This window comes from Schistocerca nitens, chromosome 5, assembly GCF_023898315.1.
Source record: "Schistocerca nitens isolate TAMUIC-IGC-003100 chromosome 5, iqSchNite1.1, whole genome shotgun sequence".
In the NCBI taxonomy this organism is placed as follows: Eukaryota; Metazoa; Arthropoda; class Insecta; order Orthoptera; family Acrididae; genus Schistocerca; species Schistocerca nitens.
In genome coordinates, this window is record NC_064618.1 from 724,618,691 (window position 1) to 724,635,689 (window position 16,999).

The 16,999-nt window shown below is 43.3% G+C and overlaps 1 protein-coding gene across 5 annotated transcripts in view; it reads right to left on the minus strand.

The window, feature by feature from the left end:
• The window catches only part of LOC126260812 (homeobox protein homothorax), a 1,061,772-nt gene that overhangs the window by 364,392 nt on the left and 680,381 nt on the right, over positions 1-16,999 (minus strand). For all 5 annotated transcript variants that reach the window (XM_049958185.1, XM_049958184.1, XM_049958182.1 and 2 more), the window contains exon 8: positions 7,108-7,221. In XM_049958185.1, the coding sequence (XP_049814142.1) occupies positions 7,108-7,221 (114 nt within the window). The remainder of the gene's footprint in view (positions 1-7,107; positions 7,222-16,999) is intronic.

Genomic DNA, 16,999 nt, shown 5'->3' on the forward strand with positions numbered 1-16,999 from the left:
GCAGTTAGTACTTAAAGGGAATAGGTTATCCGTCTTGGGAAACGCATGAATCCAATTTGCGCAGTACTGGAATAATAAAATTCCACCTAAACCAACACCATGATATAGAATTTGTTGTGTTTCATGTTTAAAATTAGGTTTGGAACTTGTATTGAGAACAGAACAACTGAAATTTACCGTTGTCGATCAGCGTTTGCTTTAATGCTTAAAGGAGATGATTATCTCACAGCAACTGCTTCAGTGGCAGTTACGAAGTGAAGCGACAACTAAGCACCACCAGTTTTACGAAAGACATATATAATACACAAACAACAAGATACACATAGTGGAACCTACTCCAGAAAAGAAAGAGAGCCCTGTAACCAAAAAGCACGTTTTCCATTACGTTGTAGCTGCGCGACTTCAAGTTCGTCATTTAAGCTGCACGAGAGAACTGCAAAAGGAACAGTCATATCTGGCGAGCACTTAAATATTCACACAGTTCTGCAGCGCATAAATATGCAGAATAGAGCAGAAAAACCTCGTACAAAAAAAAAGAAGAGGGAAAATGCGCGAAAGTTTTATACCGTATCAACAATTCAAATGACACGCAGACGCGCACGACTGAGTACGGGAAAGGAAAAAAAAGTGAAAGAAACAGAAAAAAAAGAGCGAGAAGATAGATGGGCGCTCTCGTTATTGACCATACACTGTGATGTTTATATCCTTCCTGTCGACTTCCAGGACCGCCATCATTCGACCGCTATCTCTGTCCATCGCCATATTTTATCGGGCGATTTGTTGGGGCGCGGGCCGAGCGGCGCGCATGCGCTGTGCCGGGCCGACGCCATGGCAGCCGGCGCGTCGCCTAGCAACGGCTTAGGAGCTGCGCGCGCCGCAACGCCGCGCCGCTCCGCCGAGGAATGCGGCCGCATCTCGCAGATCAATCACCGACCCGCGGCCAATCCAAGTCCGCCAGCGCTTTTGTCTGCCCACAGCTGTGCGCGCGTCCACCGCTGCTTTACGGGCCGCGTCGCTGCCCCGACTGCCGCCCAGCAACTTTTATGACGCCCGATCGCCGAGTGGCGTTTCCTCGGCCATCGCAATTTCATTACTGAACAGATTAGAGTAAAAATCCTGAAGGATCTTCAATATCCAGCTACCGTCCAGTACAGACGCGATAACTTTGAATACATTTTCGCCGGCAGATATATCGATTTTCTACCACTGTGCGAAATATTTCTGGCTCATGAAGCCTACCAGTTAACATTTTTCATTTGGCTTTCTTTGTGTCTACAAGGATCGGTTATCATAATACAAACCTTAAGAAACTGACGATGCTGTACTTTCTAAAATCTGAGCCAGAAAATAAGGCAAATATTTCTTTGTTCAAAACTAAATTCTACATTACATTTCTTCGACAAGATAAAGTACACAATAACGATAAGGAATTTGAACAACAGTTTCGTGTACAGAAAAATTTATCCTACCACCTAGGTAACGAGAAAATTATTGTTCTTTATTTTTTTTTCGTTACGAGTCACATTATCTAAGCTGAATGCACAGTCGGAAACACAGCTGCAAAGCTAATATTACTGATATGTTGTAATGTATGTTCCTCCAGTTACTACAAGTAGGGAAAGGAATCCGATTCGACGGTAAATATTACTTCGTTCCACTCACGTACAACTAGAGAAAACGTGCTGCGTAGATCATGTTGTGAGCTAAATTCTCTAACTTTGCTGTTGTCGCGGAATGGCCGCAAGTGTGTGCAACAGACTTTTCCTTCTAGAAATTCTCGTCAAAATTATCACTTTGCAGCAGAGTAATATGCAATGAAGGTTGCAGCTATATACAAGCAGTCTGGAAAAATGTAGAATCAACGAAGATACCCGAGAGCTAGATAAGAGCAGCATAAGTTGCGATGTACTTCATGCTGAACACTGAATCTAGATAAAATGGTCTTTCAATCCGCCGTTCAACTTATAGAAACGCTGCCAGAGAAGTAAAGCATTTTAAAATTTTACAACCACATAACCAACTCTACTGTTAGAAGAATTTGATGAGAAAAGAAGTCTATAACGAACTCGTGTGAAATAAATCTTTTCGAGGGACTTGAGACTTCTGGCAGACGAAGGGAGGAAGCTAGTCGGCAAGCGTCGTCAAAGAAAAATGGAGTATTTTCTCAGAATATCCACACTAGGGAGATTCTCCACACACGATGCGGAGGGAGAATAGAATACCGATAAAGTGAAACTGACTTTGTTGATCTGGAATTTTCTTAATTTTCTGAATAGAAGAGCCTTAATGTTAGAGCAGTGGCAAGTGTAAACAAATTAATTCAATCACTGACTAACTGGTTACTGGCCGAGCTGGTTGAAAACCTCGTAAGAGACCGATGACTATTGGTTACAATTGTTCAGTGACCTCTGTAAAACACCTTGATCCTTTTTAGAGAGACTACTGACTTCATATACAGCACGAAAAAAGTTGTATGCCGAAATGTGAAACGAAAGAATACCGCGTCTAGTTCGAAACTTCTCCCACCTACAAGTTTCCCTGTGCCTCACACATGTGCCGAAAATAAAAATAAAGACCTTTATTCGCAAAAATAACTTTAGAGGTGGAGGAAGTTTTGATAAATTCATTGTAACACATCAGTAAAATTTTTGCTCCGCTAACTAAATTATCAGATAATCCTTAACTGCTTTTTTAGAGCATTTTGCAAATACTTGCCCACGGTGATTCTTCAATGTGGCTCACATTTTTTATTCAGAACATCCATGCCAGGCCGCTCGCAGGAAGGACTAATTACATCACTCACTTCATCCACACGTGACACACAAAATTTAGTTTTCACGATATTTCGAGAATTATTCTAACGTCATTTATTAAGCTTCTAATAAATATAACATCACGTATTTGTATTACATTCGTAAGTAATTTCATAATGCCATTGTACGTGACACTCTAAAGTCGTAAAGTGGATGACATTTTAATGACATTCATTATATGTCTGAATCGTGCAGTGCACTCGTACGATCAGAGAGTAAAAGAGGTCTTTGCAACAGCGAATGGAAACTTTTATCAAATCCTTCCTCATTTTCCCTGCAGAACATTATAGTCATGAGCTGAGCTACTCGTACATTTCAATTTCAAGTGATTTTCCAAGGACTTCACATTGTTTGCTGTTGAATTCATTGTCAGATGTTACTTTGGAACAAGTTTAACCATTTGGAACATCAGGTTTTAATGACAGTTGGAAAAAAGTGAATCGCTTGTTACACACACACACTTATAAAACGCACAACTGATTCGTTTTGCTTCTACAACGATGGCTGCCATTACTTTTTAACGCGATTCTTTTAGGTTGCTTTGCTGTCTGTCTGGTACCAATTTTGGAATAGACTTTAAATTAACTTCCCCATGAGCTACAGTTTTCAAACTTTAAACATAGCGCAAAACTGGATGACAATGATATATTAACTCACTATTTTGTAGGTCGGTTCGGTAGAGGTGCGGTTGGGGGTGAAAAAGTTGACTAATGCCTGACGTCTCTGCTGCCCTATAGGAACGGTGTGTTGTATGGGTAGTATCGGAATGTATTCCACGTGGTAAGCTAGAGGTGGTCATGGATAAGCAGAGAGATACAGGAAGCGGAATATGGACAGAGAGCGTGGAGGAGGAGATGTGTGCAAAATATGTAACTTACGCACATATGTTGAAGCTGAGGGCAAAAAGCTAGTATACATACAAAAATATAAAATGTTATCTCATCAAAACGTTTAAAATCCATTGAGGAATTTCACACCACAAGACTAAAAGTAGAAAATAATTATTTAAATCAAAATAAAATTTCAATATTTCATGTTTCTAAATCACACCAAGGAGCATGAAATAATTTTTCGTAGCCCCATACGGATAGTCCTGAAAATTTGGGCCCGTGAATTTTTAATAGCTTTGGCTATACTTTTAAGATTTATAATAAAAACTTAGGGTGGGTGCAATACATACTCGTAATATTAATGCATCATTTATATATTGCATGCAACCCACTTTTTTAAAATAAATGTTACAAATATTGTCGAAGTTGTTAAAAATGCACGATCACAAATTTGCAGGATTATATGTGTGGTGTTAGAAATCTGTATGGGGCTAGGAGTAACTGTTTTATACTTTTTGTTCAGCTTAAAAACGTGTTATATTAAAATTCTAGTTCTTTTTAAGCAATTGTTATCGTATGAGTTACTATCTGCCCCATTTTCACTGACTATTAATGTGGTTTTGTCCTCACTGTACAAGACTATCCCGGTGCTACTAATCCCTACGCAAGGTTTGTAAGGAAAGTACGAACTGTTGGAGGATAGGGGGACGAAGCGATACGTATCTGCACATAACGTTCACAGCTCTGTAAGTGGTAGCCAGTTTCCTCTAAAAGACTGCTTCGGTGAGGTATGTGAAATCTATTTGTTTGGTTTTTCGATTTATTTCTGGACTTGGACCAAATCGAGAGCGAGTTATGCTTTCTAGTACAGAAAACCGAAATGGCGTCCCAAGGAAGTGAATGTAGGTGTTCCCGAATATGTGAGCCGCTTCCAACAAATTAGAATGTGTTTTTAAGTGTCGTAATTCGTGGTGACAGCATGACCAAGTGTCAGATTAAAAGTTACAAAACGGTGCGTTCGACTCTGGTTAAGCCTAGACCTTTACCCTGGCACGTAAACTGACTTTCACTTTCGGCTAAATTTTGCCCGCGCGAAGTCTGCAACATTGTACTGTAATTTTATTTCACCATTCAGTTACAGCTCGCTGGATGAGCCTGTTATCATACCGCAGGAAATGAAGGGTGTGTTTTCTCCGTTTGCCTGTGGTGCTCAAATCAACCTTCGTCTTCTTATATGTTTTATTTCAAGAAATCTATGTTGGCAGGTGGTAAACTGACAGTGGACGGGAGATTTGGGGAGGAGGGGGGGAGGGGAGTTACTTTGGTCCGGTAGTAATAATGATCATTTATGGTCAGTTGAACTATTAAATCCAAATTTCGGCTGCTGACAGGATGAAAGTCTTACGTTTAACAATTTATCTGAATCAAATGTCGCCAGGGTAGATATTTTTGTTCACGTTCATATACGAAGTTTGTAATACCCTTAGTATTTCCCCGAAAGTACTGTAGCAGCTTTGTAAGCCTCTATATAGGATACATTTCGTGGAAGATAACGACATCAGCCGCAATGGGACACTGAAATAATTCAGTGGTAAAAGTTGAATGTTCGTTCCTGGCCCGGACTCGAGCCCGCATTTCCAGTTCTATGCAAGCGGTCACTTTAATGGCTTCGCCTATATGAGCATACTTTCCGTCCATCCAAAATTATGAACTTATTGCACACTACTAAGTAGTGTACCTGTCCATTTACACTCCTTAGTAACGTGCGATCAGTTGAGATTTTGGGACGGAAGGAAAGCGTGCCGCCGCGCGGAGTGGCCGCGAGGTTATAGGAGCTATGTCACGGATTGCGGAGCCCCTCCCGCTGGAGGTTCGAGCCCTCCCTCGGGCATGGGTGTGTGTGTGTATTGTTCTTAGCACAAGTTAGTTTAAAAGTTAGATTAAGTAGTGTGTAAGTCTAGGGGCCGATGACCTCAGCAGTTTGGTTCCTTAAGAATTCACACACACTTTTGGAAAGCGTGGCCAGATAGCCGAAGCCGTTAAGGTGACCGCTTGCGCAGAGAGGGAAATCCAGGTTCGAGTTCCTGTCCAGCACAAATTTTCGGATTTCGCAATTTAATTATTTCAATGTCCCTTTGCGGATGATGTCGATGCCTCCCTCGAAATATTGATATTCATGGCAACTGTAAAAAAGCTGTATTTTCTACTCTGTCGGAGATGATTGACAGAACGGACAACACATATGTACTATACTGGGTGGTCCACTGATAGTGACCGGGCCAAATATCTCACAAAATAAGCATCAAACGAAAAAACTACAAAGAACGAAACTCGTCTAGCTGGAAGGGAGAAAGCAGATGGCGATTTGGTCGACCCGCTAGATGGCGCTGCCATAGGCAAACGGATATGAACTGCGTTTTTTTTATTAGGAACCCCCATTTTTTATTAGATATTCGTGTAGTACGTAAAGAAAAATGAATGTTTTAGTTGGACCACTTTTTTCGCTTTGTGATAGATGGTGCTGTTATAGTCAGAAACGTGTAAGTACGTGGTATCACGTAACATTCCGCCATTGCGGACGGTATTTGCTTCGTGATGCATTACCCGTGTTACAATCGACCGTTTACAAATTTCGGAAAAGGTCGATATCGTGTTGATGTATGGGTGTTGTGATCAAAATGTTCTGACGTACCTACGTTCTGTACTTTAATTTAGTAAACGTACCTGTTACCAACTATTCGTCTAAAATTGAGAGCCATATGTTTGTGACTATTACAGCGCCATCTATCACAAAGCGAGAGAAGTGGTCGAACTGAAACATTCGTATTTCTTTACGTACTACACGAATATGTAATAAAAAATTGGGGTTCCTATTTTTAAAAAAACGCAGTTGATATCCGTTTGACCTATGGGAGCGCCATCTAGCGGGCCAACCATAGCACCATCTGTCCATTTACACTCCTTAGTAACGTGCGATCAGTTGAGATTTTGGGACGGAAGGAAAGCGTGCCGCCGCGCGGAGTGCTGAGGTCATCGGCCCCTAGACTTACACACTACTTAATCTAACTTTTAAACTAGACAAGTTTCGTTCTTTGGAGTTTTTTAGTTTGATGCTTATTTCGTGAGATAATTGGCCCATTCACGATCACTGGACCACCCTGTATAAGATACATACAGAATAGCTGTCTACTATGGCGATATTGCCCAGATAGCCATCACAAAGATAAAAAAAAATGCCATGTAAAAATCAGCTGTTGCCCACCTCGCGACCCTTTGATTACCAGCAACTCATCACAGCTAAAAGCTGATCATTGGACTACCCATCGCCGAAATTTTCTAGTCTAAAACAGTGGTTTTGGACTGTAGGGAGGGAGATATTATGGTTCGGGTTGTGTGAGGAGGCGACGTGTGGGAGGGACGGGTGGTAAGTGGGTGAGTGCAGTGAGGAAACGAGTAGAACTTACCGTTGTACTCTCCGGGGCTGCCGAGGAAGACGGACGAGTAGAGGACGCCGCGGCGCGCGTCGCTGGCGCGGGTGTCGGCCGGGCTGGGCCACTCGCGCCGCGGGCACCACTTGCCTGCAACACACGGCGAGAGACCGTCAGCCCACAGGCACAGGCAGGGCACTGGGCGAGCGAGAGGCGCCACACACTGCTGCTGCTGCTGCTGCTGATCAGGCTCTCATTAAAGCTAAATATCGTGCCACTGCAAGGGTAGCGCTACGCACTTAAATGCCGCGGCAAAATGTTTCGTAGTAAAGCAACCAGTCCCTCCCCAGTATGTGGAGTTCCTCAAGGAACAGTTGTAGGCCCTCTGCTGTTATTAAACTACCGGGTGATCAAACAGTCAGTATACATTTGAAAACTCAATAAACCACGGAATAATGTAGACAGAGAAGTAAAAATTGACACACATGCTTGGAATGACATGTGATTTTATTAGAACCAAAAAAAAAGCACCCCATATTGCTAGACGCGTGAAAGATCTGTTGGTTGCGCGCGTCGTTTGGTGATGATCGTGTGCTCAGCCGCCACTTCCGTCATGCTTGGCCTCCCAGGTCCCCAGACCTCAGTCCGTGCGATTATTGGCTTTGGGGTTACCTGAAGTCGCAAGTGTATCGTGCTCGACCGACATCTCTAGGGATGCTGAAAGACAACATCCGACGCCAATGCCTCACCATTACTCCGCACATGCTTTACAGTGCTGTTCACAACATTATTGCTCGACTACAGCTATTGTTGAGGAATGATGGTGGACATATTGATTATTTCCTTTGCTGTCTTACTTCGTTATGCTAATTATTACTATTCTGATCAGATGAAGCTCCATCTGTCGGACATTTTTTGAACTTTTGTATTTTTTTGGTTCTAACAAAACCCCATGTCATTCCAAGCATGTGTGTCAATTTGTACTTCTCTATCTACATTATTCCGTGATTTATTCAGTTTTCAAATTTATACTGACTTTTTGATCACCCGGTATATATACGATTCAGGAGTCGATCTGGGCAGACGTGTTAAGATTCTTTACTGATGATGCTGTCGTTCAGCGTCTAGTAAACTCGTTAGAAGATCAATACGAATGCGAATAGTCCACTTCGCGGAGCAATTATGACTGTGCAAAATTGTGTATGCGTTTGCAGGAAGGCTATTTGACGCAGAGAAGAAACAACTAACTCACTGAAGTGGAGCCGGCCAGGGTGGACGAGCGGTTCTAGGCGCTACAGTCTGGAACCGCGCGACCGCTACGGTCGCAGGTTCGAATCCTGCCTCGGGCATGGATGTCTGTGATGTCCTTAGGTTAGTTAGGTTTAAGTAGCTCTAAGTTCTAGGGGACTGATGACCTCAGAAGTTAAGTCCCATAGTGCTCAGAGCCATTTGAACCATTCAATGAAGTGGGTATATACCAAGGAACCAATTACATAAATATCTGTACTTATACCAGTAACTTCCTTTATATACTAGACGACTCTAGTAGCAACCTCAATGTAATGGTGATTCTTAGATTGTTTTGACACAGGTATCAGCCAAGCAACATTTATAGACTTCTGTTAACGAGTAGACAGTGGAAACCGGTATAGCCACTAAACAATTTTGTGGAAACTGAATAAAATAAACTTTACAGTATCAAAAAACTAGACGACATTTGGATACACAGAACAATAAAGTAGTTAAATGAGAGTGGAGAACAAATTTCAAGTATGATAATTATGGAAAGAAGGCTGAGATTATAGAGGTAATGGCACATTACCGGACACGTCTCACGACGAAATCCTATATATACGTTTAGTCTCTCCAGACAGTCATCTACGTTTCTTGAGACAGCCGTGGACTGGCTCATATTTTCGTACTGTAAGACGGGCCACGGAAAGAACAAGCAAGCGAAGTCGCTCATTCTGTCAGGGCTTTAAATTTTCGGCAAAAGAGTTTAGAGGCGCTTCTCTCGCCGGAAACATTCGGCAACAAGGACTTCCAACCGGAACACTCGGCGATTAAAAGTGCGTATAACCGTCTTCGCGGCATTACGGCGGGGGCGTCGTTTTTGCGAGATTCGGCATCCAGCCGGGCGGGCAACATTAGTTTTGCTCGGTTTATTAAGCGCGAACAAGAAAGCGGCGGGCGCGGGCTGTTTCCGCTAATGTATGTACAGCGCCGGCGCCCGGGACTTGGCCGAATCCCGGCGTCCATTAACTTGGCGAGCGCTACCAACTTGTGTCATTAGAGCGGGGGCCGCTTCCTACTGGCTAACCCGGCCGGCGGCGCTGCGCCGACGGACAAATAATGAAGCCGCGGCCGGCTCGCTTTCCTTCTGGCGCATCCTCCGCTGTGTTCTCTTCGTGGAAAATGCTCGCGTTGTTGGTGGCGCGGCCCTTTGTCGGAGGCGCACTGTTTGGAGGCGGAGTACACAGAGGCGGCGCGCGCCGGCCGCTCTCGTGTAAAAATAAAGCCGCGGCGTCGGCGTCGGCGTCGGCGTCGCCCGCGGGCGGGCGCGCTCTCCTGTCCTGTCGGGACGCCTACAGCGCGGCCGCGTCGCTCCGCGCACCACAGCACAACACAGTGCCGATTTGTTATTCGAGGGGGAAGGCGCGGCGCCACAACACACCGCGCCTCTGACTTCTTAATATACTCGCGCGTCTCTCCGGGAAACAATGCCGCTCCTGTCACCGGCTGCCCGATGCTTTCTTCTCGATTTTTATGCGGCGACGTCTTCAGAAACCGATCCCTTCAACATCTCCTGGTCTAGCTGTCCGGCTGCCGAGCACGTGTTCCGCTGTCGTGAGACTCTCTCTCTATCTCTCCCCTCTTGTGTGTGCCGGCCGCGGTGGCCGTGCGGTTCTAGGCGCTTCAGTCTGGAACCGCGAGACTGCTACGGTCGCAGGTTCGAATCCTGCCTCGGGCATGGATGTGTGTGATGTCCTTAGGTTAGTTAGGTTTAAGTAGTTCTGTTCTAGGGGACTGATGACCTCAGATGTTAAGTCCCATAGTGCTCAGAGCCATTTGAACTAACCTCTTGTGTGTGTGTGTGTGTGTGTGTGTGTGTGTGTGTGTGTGTGTGTGTGTGTGTCGTCAGTTTACACCAAGTAAAGTATGTCACTGTTGGTGAAAGCGTACACAAGGCTATTATTACGCAACATGATGATGTTTGGTTTGTGGAGCGCTCAACTGCCCGGTCATCAGCGCCCGTACAAGAAGTCCCAATTTTTACACAGTCCAATTTTTTTTCACAGTCCAGTCTAGCCACTGTCACGAATGATGATGATAATGATGATGATGAAATGGTGAGGACAACACAAACACCCAGTCCACGGGCAGAGAAAATCTCCAAGCCCGCTGGGAATCGACCCCGTGATCTAGAAGCAGCAAAGCTTGCCACTAGACCACGGGCTGCGGACTGGTTACGCAACGTGAATGACCAATCCTCCTCCGTAAGGCTTCATTCCTCTTTTTACCTAACTTAATTGCATCAAAATTCCCCATTTGTCCTTTGAACTCATTAGGTAGCGTACCAAAACACCGTGTATTACTTAACACTTAATGTTAGTTATCTGTGAACTTCGTTGGAAATAAGGTGCTCATTATTCTCAGGATGACAGGCTTATCCTGTAAGTAAGAGCTTCCGTTTCCCTGTCAACACAACTAAAAATAACTGAGATACGTATTTCCCTTGTTTGTTTTTTATCTCCTTAAATAGTTTACAGGTTATATTGTCACGGTTATTCGCTTACTGTAACATCTACCCACCCGATAACTTTACGTTGGATAAATTCAGTACCAAGTTACATAAATAGCCTGTGTAGGTGTGGACACCGTTTCTTGACTGCTCACCGTCACTTACCATTGATTCCATGATCGTTGTATCGGTCATTACTAGTACTCTGTTTATCAGTATGCTATCTATAGGCTAGACGATGAGGGGCTAAAATACGATAAGCACGTCGTATAATGCATTCATGTACGCTTGTAGTAACATATTCAACCAGGGAAGTATGGTACCTACTAAGGAACATCAAAGAATTAATTTCATATTATCTGAACTACTGTAACCATATGATTCAGCAGAAGTGTGTTCAATTATATGCAAAGAAACTGTTTCAAGATTTTCCGTGTGTCAACAGAGTGGCTGTTCTCTTACTGAGAATATGTGTATAGCCAGCAGCGTTCGATCACGCAGTGTTTCCTCTCTGCAGGTTACGGAAATACTCTATTACAATTATTTTCTTTTTATTGAATGTAATCCCGCGCTCTCCGTGATTCTATGTCACTTAGAAACGCCATACGAGGCCGGAAATGGCCACTCGTGTACATACAATGAAAAGACTATCTACAGAGTAATAAACTGCTAAATGAAAACGTTGACATTAATCTTGGTCGGTATTATCTTTCCAGTGTTAATTTTTCTTCAGTTAATGTTGGCGCTTCTTTCGTCTTGTTAACAACCTCACAAAATCTGTGATTTACTGATGATGTTCCGCGGTTAAAGCTGCAAAAGCCTGGCGAACTCGGCAGTACCGAGATTATAAACAAAGGTAGAAGGTATAAAGAAACTGAAGAAGGGAAAATGAATGAGCGAAGGTGGCTTGCAGCTTGCTTGTATAGATATCAAACCCAAAGGCAGCTTCAGTCTGTACATATTGCTAGAGGGTTTGAGACGATCCGTGAGAGTGAAAGACAAAGCTCAAGGTTAGAACCTGAGGAGTATACACACTGTTTACATCTCAAAGAAGTCTGCTTCAGCACGCAGTCCGTCACAGTGTATTGGGATCACATTAGGTGCAGGTGGCTTGCAAACGTCCCGTTAACGTTGGCTGTAACTGAATCAACACCCGCAGGCGGGTGATCTACGTTCGTGTGGTATCCGCGCCAGAGCAAGCGGCGGGTCGCGAAACGGGCAGAATACACCCCGACGGCACAGGTTCTGCGCAACCCGTAATCAATACAAAGACGCGCCCGTCCCATAAATCTATAATAGCTCTCGTACCCTACACTCAAAAAAGCGTGGTAACAATTTGTGAGGACGAGGGAAAATTTATTGGTTTTTAAATCGCAATTTCTCGCGAGCGAGCGGACTGTGGCATGGCCGTGGAGGGCGGGAACTGGGGTGTAGGAGTGGGCGAGAAGGGGGGGGGGGAGCGAGGGAAGGGGAAGGATGATTTACGGTGCGAGCAGAGCGTGTTACGATGATGTCTGGCGCTTGGTCTGCAGCTCGACGGCAAGATCTGCGGGAACAGAGGTGATGCAGGGCAGAGCTTCGAAATACAGTCGTTATCTCTGTCGTTACAATGATAAAAAGTCAAAACAAGATTATCACTGTAACGTAAATCAAGGACGAAACGCACTAAAAGCATGGTAACGTTTCACACTTCCTATATTACTCAACAACATCAAGAGCGAATACTAGGCTGTGAATTTGGTTTGAATACGGCGGGAATATGTGGTGAATGCGAGAGTTTCTGCAGAATTTTATGTAAATATTCGCTTCAGTACTCTGCGATTCATTTCACGAGTGAGATCATATTACGTGACACTTGTTGAACGCACGTATATCCAAAGGCGCCCATACTATAGTTTTAGGAGAGGGGGGAGGGCTGGACCTGGGGATGTGGAAGACTAATGGCGGCTTTAACCCTGTTGAAAAGCTATCATTTCTTGAAAGAAAAACACCTGACTACACTACATTTTTTCCTTTTCCTGAGAGCTAGGGGAAAAGGGTGGGGGGGGGGGGGCACTCGTTGCTAGCGGCTAAGGGCTCCCTTAGTTGTATGTGTTTGATTAATGCTTTAAATCTTTGTCTAAGTGTGCCATCTTTCCTACACAACTCACCTTTCTTCACATGTAACATCGTTCTCATCTACCGGAATGAAAGGCAGAATTAAGATTAAGATCGTGTAATTAGTCTTTTAAAATGTCCTTCACATCCACTAATGGAAAATGGATCTTAGTTGTAACCTTTGTAGCGTTTCGCAAAATAAACTATAAAAACAATTATCACAGATTTTATGCCCAAATCACTAAGCGTGAAACAGAAAGAAAAATGGTATTGTAAGTCACGTAACATGTTGAATTAATTGAAAAATTAAATTACTTATAATGAATTAATGTGAATTTTAGTTTACTGTAATTTACCGGAGACGTTCTTACCTAACTTTTGTAATCAACTGCAAAATAGTAAGCATTACATTTTAGATTTCTTGCAGACCGACGAACACAAATGCATGACAGATAAACAATTCGCAGGCGATGAATACTGTCAAGCATTATGTACAAATTTAGAGGCGAAGTGTGCCATATTGTGTTTTAGCCATTGTTTATCTTCAGTCTACACGATGAAAAGTTGTATTCAGCTGCATTTACGACAGTTTGAAGCAAGGAAAATAAATACTGTAGTAGTAAAAAAAAAAAAAGATCTTTTGAGGGTAAGTACAAGTTTCCATCCATGACTGGCAAATTATTATGTGTGCTAATAGCAGCATTCCAAACATTACTTTTCGTTTTCATTCGTTACTTATCCACAAATGTGTTCCACTATCGTCGAAATTACTGACGAAGTTTGCAGCACAGAGTTCAAAAATACATCAAAGCGCTGATGCCATAAATGATTGTTAAAGGAGACAATGAGGTGGTAAAATGGTAAATATCAGAAGGTACTGATATACGTGTAACAGAGTGTTTATAAATAAACTGGCAGGATAAACGCCATGAAGAGACGCCAGTGATTACACAAGATTGAGCTGACACAAACAACCTAAACCCGTCTTCAGACAGTACTAGTTTCAGTTTTCTGTAATTTCTCCAAAATAATTTAAGCGAATTCTGGATTTGTTTCTTAGAAAAATTATGGACGAATCTCATGTCGAACACTTATCTTTCTTCCTTGTTATTTTTCCATATTAGAGAAAACAGGGGAGAGATAGTGTGTAGAAACTTCGAAGTCACTCGAGAATATGTTAGAGCATCCGGGAGACGTTTTCTTGAAACAGTAATGAACAGTAAAGAGCAAAAATTGTGGGATTGATAACGGAGTAGAGAAGTAAAAGTGGGAAAAAAGTAGTACAAATTAGAGAAGTCGAGAACGGCGTCAATGTATTTGAAAGAGCAATGACTTTAAAAATACAAAAATAAAATAATGAACCGCAAACTATAGAATATTTGAGTGGGTGGAGATCATGAGACCATTGTCTAGTGATGGTCTGGAAATCATAGCAGGCATTTAATGACACCAAAAAAGGCCAGCCGTGGTGGTCTAGCGGTTCTAGGCGCTCAGTCCGGAGCCGCGCGACCGCTACTGTCGCAGGTTCGAATCCTGCCTCGGGCATGGATGTGTGTGATGTCCTTAGGTTAGTTAGGTTTAAGTAGTTCTAAGTTCTAGGGGACTAATGACCACAGATGTTAAGTCCCATAGTGCTCAGAGCCATTTGAACCATTTGAACACCAAAAAGGAATTGGATGAATTTGTATTCTCCTAATAAACGACACATAAATAGTAGTTTCTGAAGTGCTATACCCAGTTCACACAAATTAATTATTTTGTTTACATCTTAAAAGAAGGACAAAGCGGGAGAAAAAGCTACGGTTGAGCTATCTACGCAGGAAGACCGCCAACCCTCGAGTGCTAGGTTTTACAGACGGGGGAGCTCACAGAAGCAGCGGTGCAACCGCTCATTAAGGCGGCGCCGCCTAGAACGGTGATGCGGCTGTTCAATATTCTATTAGCCATATTCTTATCTGGCGTGGGAAGGCCATCCCAGCGAGCGACGCAGATTGCAGCCTTCCCGCGGCGTTGGCGACCGCGCCGGGATGGGGTCGTAGCCGAGATTACGTTGTTAAGGTGGCGCCCCGGCGCGTCGTGTGTGTGCCATTACGTCATTCCGGGCGCACCTCCAGATTACCTCTTAAAAAGAACGCTTCCCCCGGACGCGCAGCTTTTTAACACCCAATTCATTTGCAGAAGCTGTAAACGCGCCCGGTGCTCCCTAGAGGAGGGGGCGGAAGGGGGAGGCGGAGGCAGAGACAGTCGCGAGACGGCGAGAACGGTACACCGTAAAACCCCGCCAGACAGTAACAGGCCGCGCCAATTCTGTTTTACTCCTGCGACAACGAGCCCAAATTGGACAAGTGCGCGTTAAAGAGCAGACTGCTGCATTACCACCTATTAGTGGTCTCTTCCAGACCGCGGCGACACTGATTTTCTTTTCACGGGCAAGGCCACCTCTGCGGATCAAATTAACGCTTCCTATCTCAGAGCGAAATGTGCAGTAACTTTTCACAGGGACAGTTAGTGTTTCCGTGGATAAGTCACACTCCCAACTTTGAAAGGTCGTGTTGCAGACAGTTAACAAATCGAATGTCTTATTTTAAACTGAAATACTTTTACTGATTGATTCACTATGCGTTTCTGAAGTGGATTTATTTACGTTAGCCAAACACAAACGATTTGTACATCTCAGTTTGCAGAAAATTTTTATGTAATGTCCGAGCGGTCTAAGGCGCTGCAGTCTTGGACTGTGCGGCCGGTCCCGGCGGAGGTTCGAGTCCTCCCTCGGGCATGGGTGTCTGTGTTTGTCCTTAGGATAATTTAAGTTAAGTAGTGTGTAAGCTTAGGGACTGATGACCTTAGCAGTTAAGCCCCATAAGATTTCACACACAGTTGAACATTTTTTTATGTAATGTAGATACGATTCGAAAATCCACCACACATTACCCTGAAGAATCGTACACATAAATCAATTATGTTTTGTTAATTTAACCTTTAACATAAAAAGCGTGAGCCGTCAACTTTGTTTAAGAAGTTGGGGTCTTCCGGGGACCACATGCGTTTTTTCTCTCTTTCTCAACATATTAGTGTAGAAGATTACTCAGAATAGGTGTTTTTCATGTCTAAAAGCATATTTAAATTAAAGAAGCATAGTTGACGAGTTGATTTACCGTCAAACCTGGGAGACTGATGGATAATCGCAAATCTATTCCGCGTCTTGGCAGTAATATCAACTGCACGCCGAATATTTTCGTCTCTTGTCCACGTTTCAGAAACTGATTACTTTCGGCAGCAATCTGTTTCAACAGTCAACAGCACACCGATAAACGCTCTGTTTGACAGAACCCAACGTCTGTCCGAATTATCATTCTGTTCAGAGCACCGTTTGCATTGTCATGCGGATTAACACGTGACGCTTCAGTATTGGTGAAGGTGGACAACATACTATCTAGAATTTGGTCATCAAATTACACGTTGAACCCTTGAGTGCAAGATCACTTGCGTGCACTGACCTGCGAGAGACTTTGACATTGTTATAATGACGACAGCGAATCATAGAGAGCACTGAAGTTGTCCAATATTTTCGTCCTGACTTTGTGATAAACCCATCTCTTTCATCGGAATTCTCATCAAAAATTTTCGTTAGCCATGTTACTTTTTTCTCAATACACTTCAAGGTAATTATCTGATTCTGATGCATCATTTCTTAGATAAAGTCATCAGAGTCGCTAAAGACATCTTTTGGGCCACTGAGATCACCTTCATCCAGTATCCAAAAACGGTATCAACTGAGATTTGCTTGTGGGCCATTTTCAAAAATTATTGGTTTCACGTTATGGGGAAAAAATCCATCAAAATATGTAACGTAGTATAACAAGTGGTATCCTGCCAGCATCCAAATTGTGTTTTTATTTTTTAAATTTTTTACCGGTCACATCAAGATCTAATTTTGTAATATATGCCCTAAAAAGTTTCAGAACATACATAAAAATGAAAAATAAATTGGTTGTTACAGTTGCAGTAGTATCATCAAACATCACTTCCGGGGGTCCCTAGAGGGCTCCGCATAATATGTTAAGGGTTAAACAAATTCACTTTATGGTG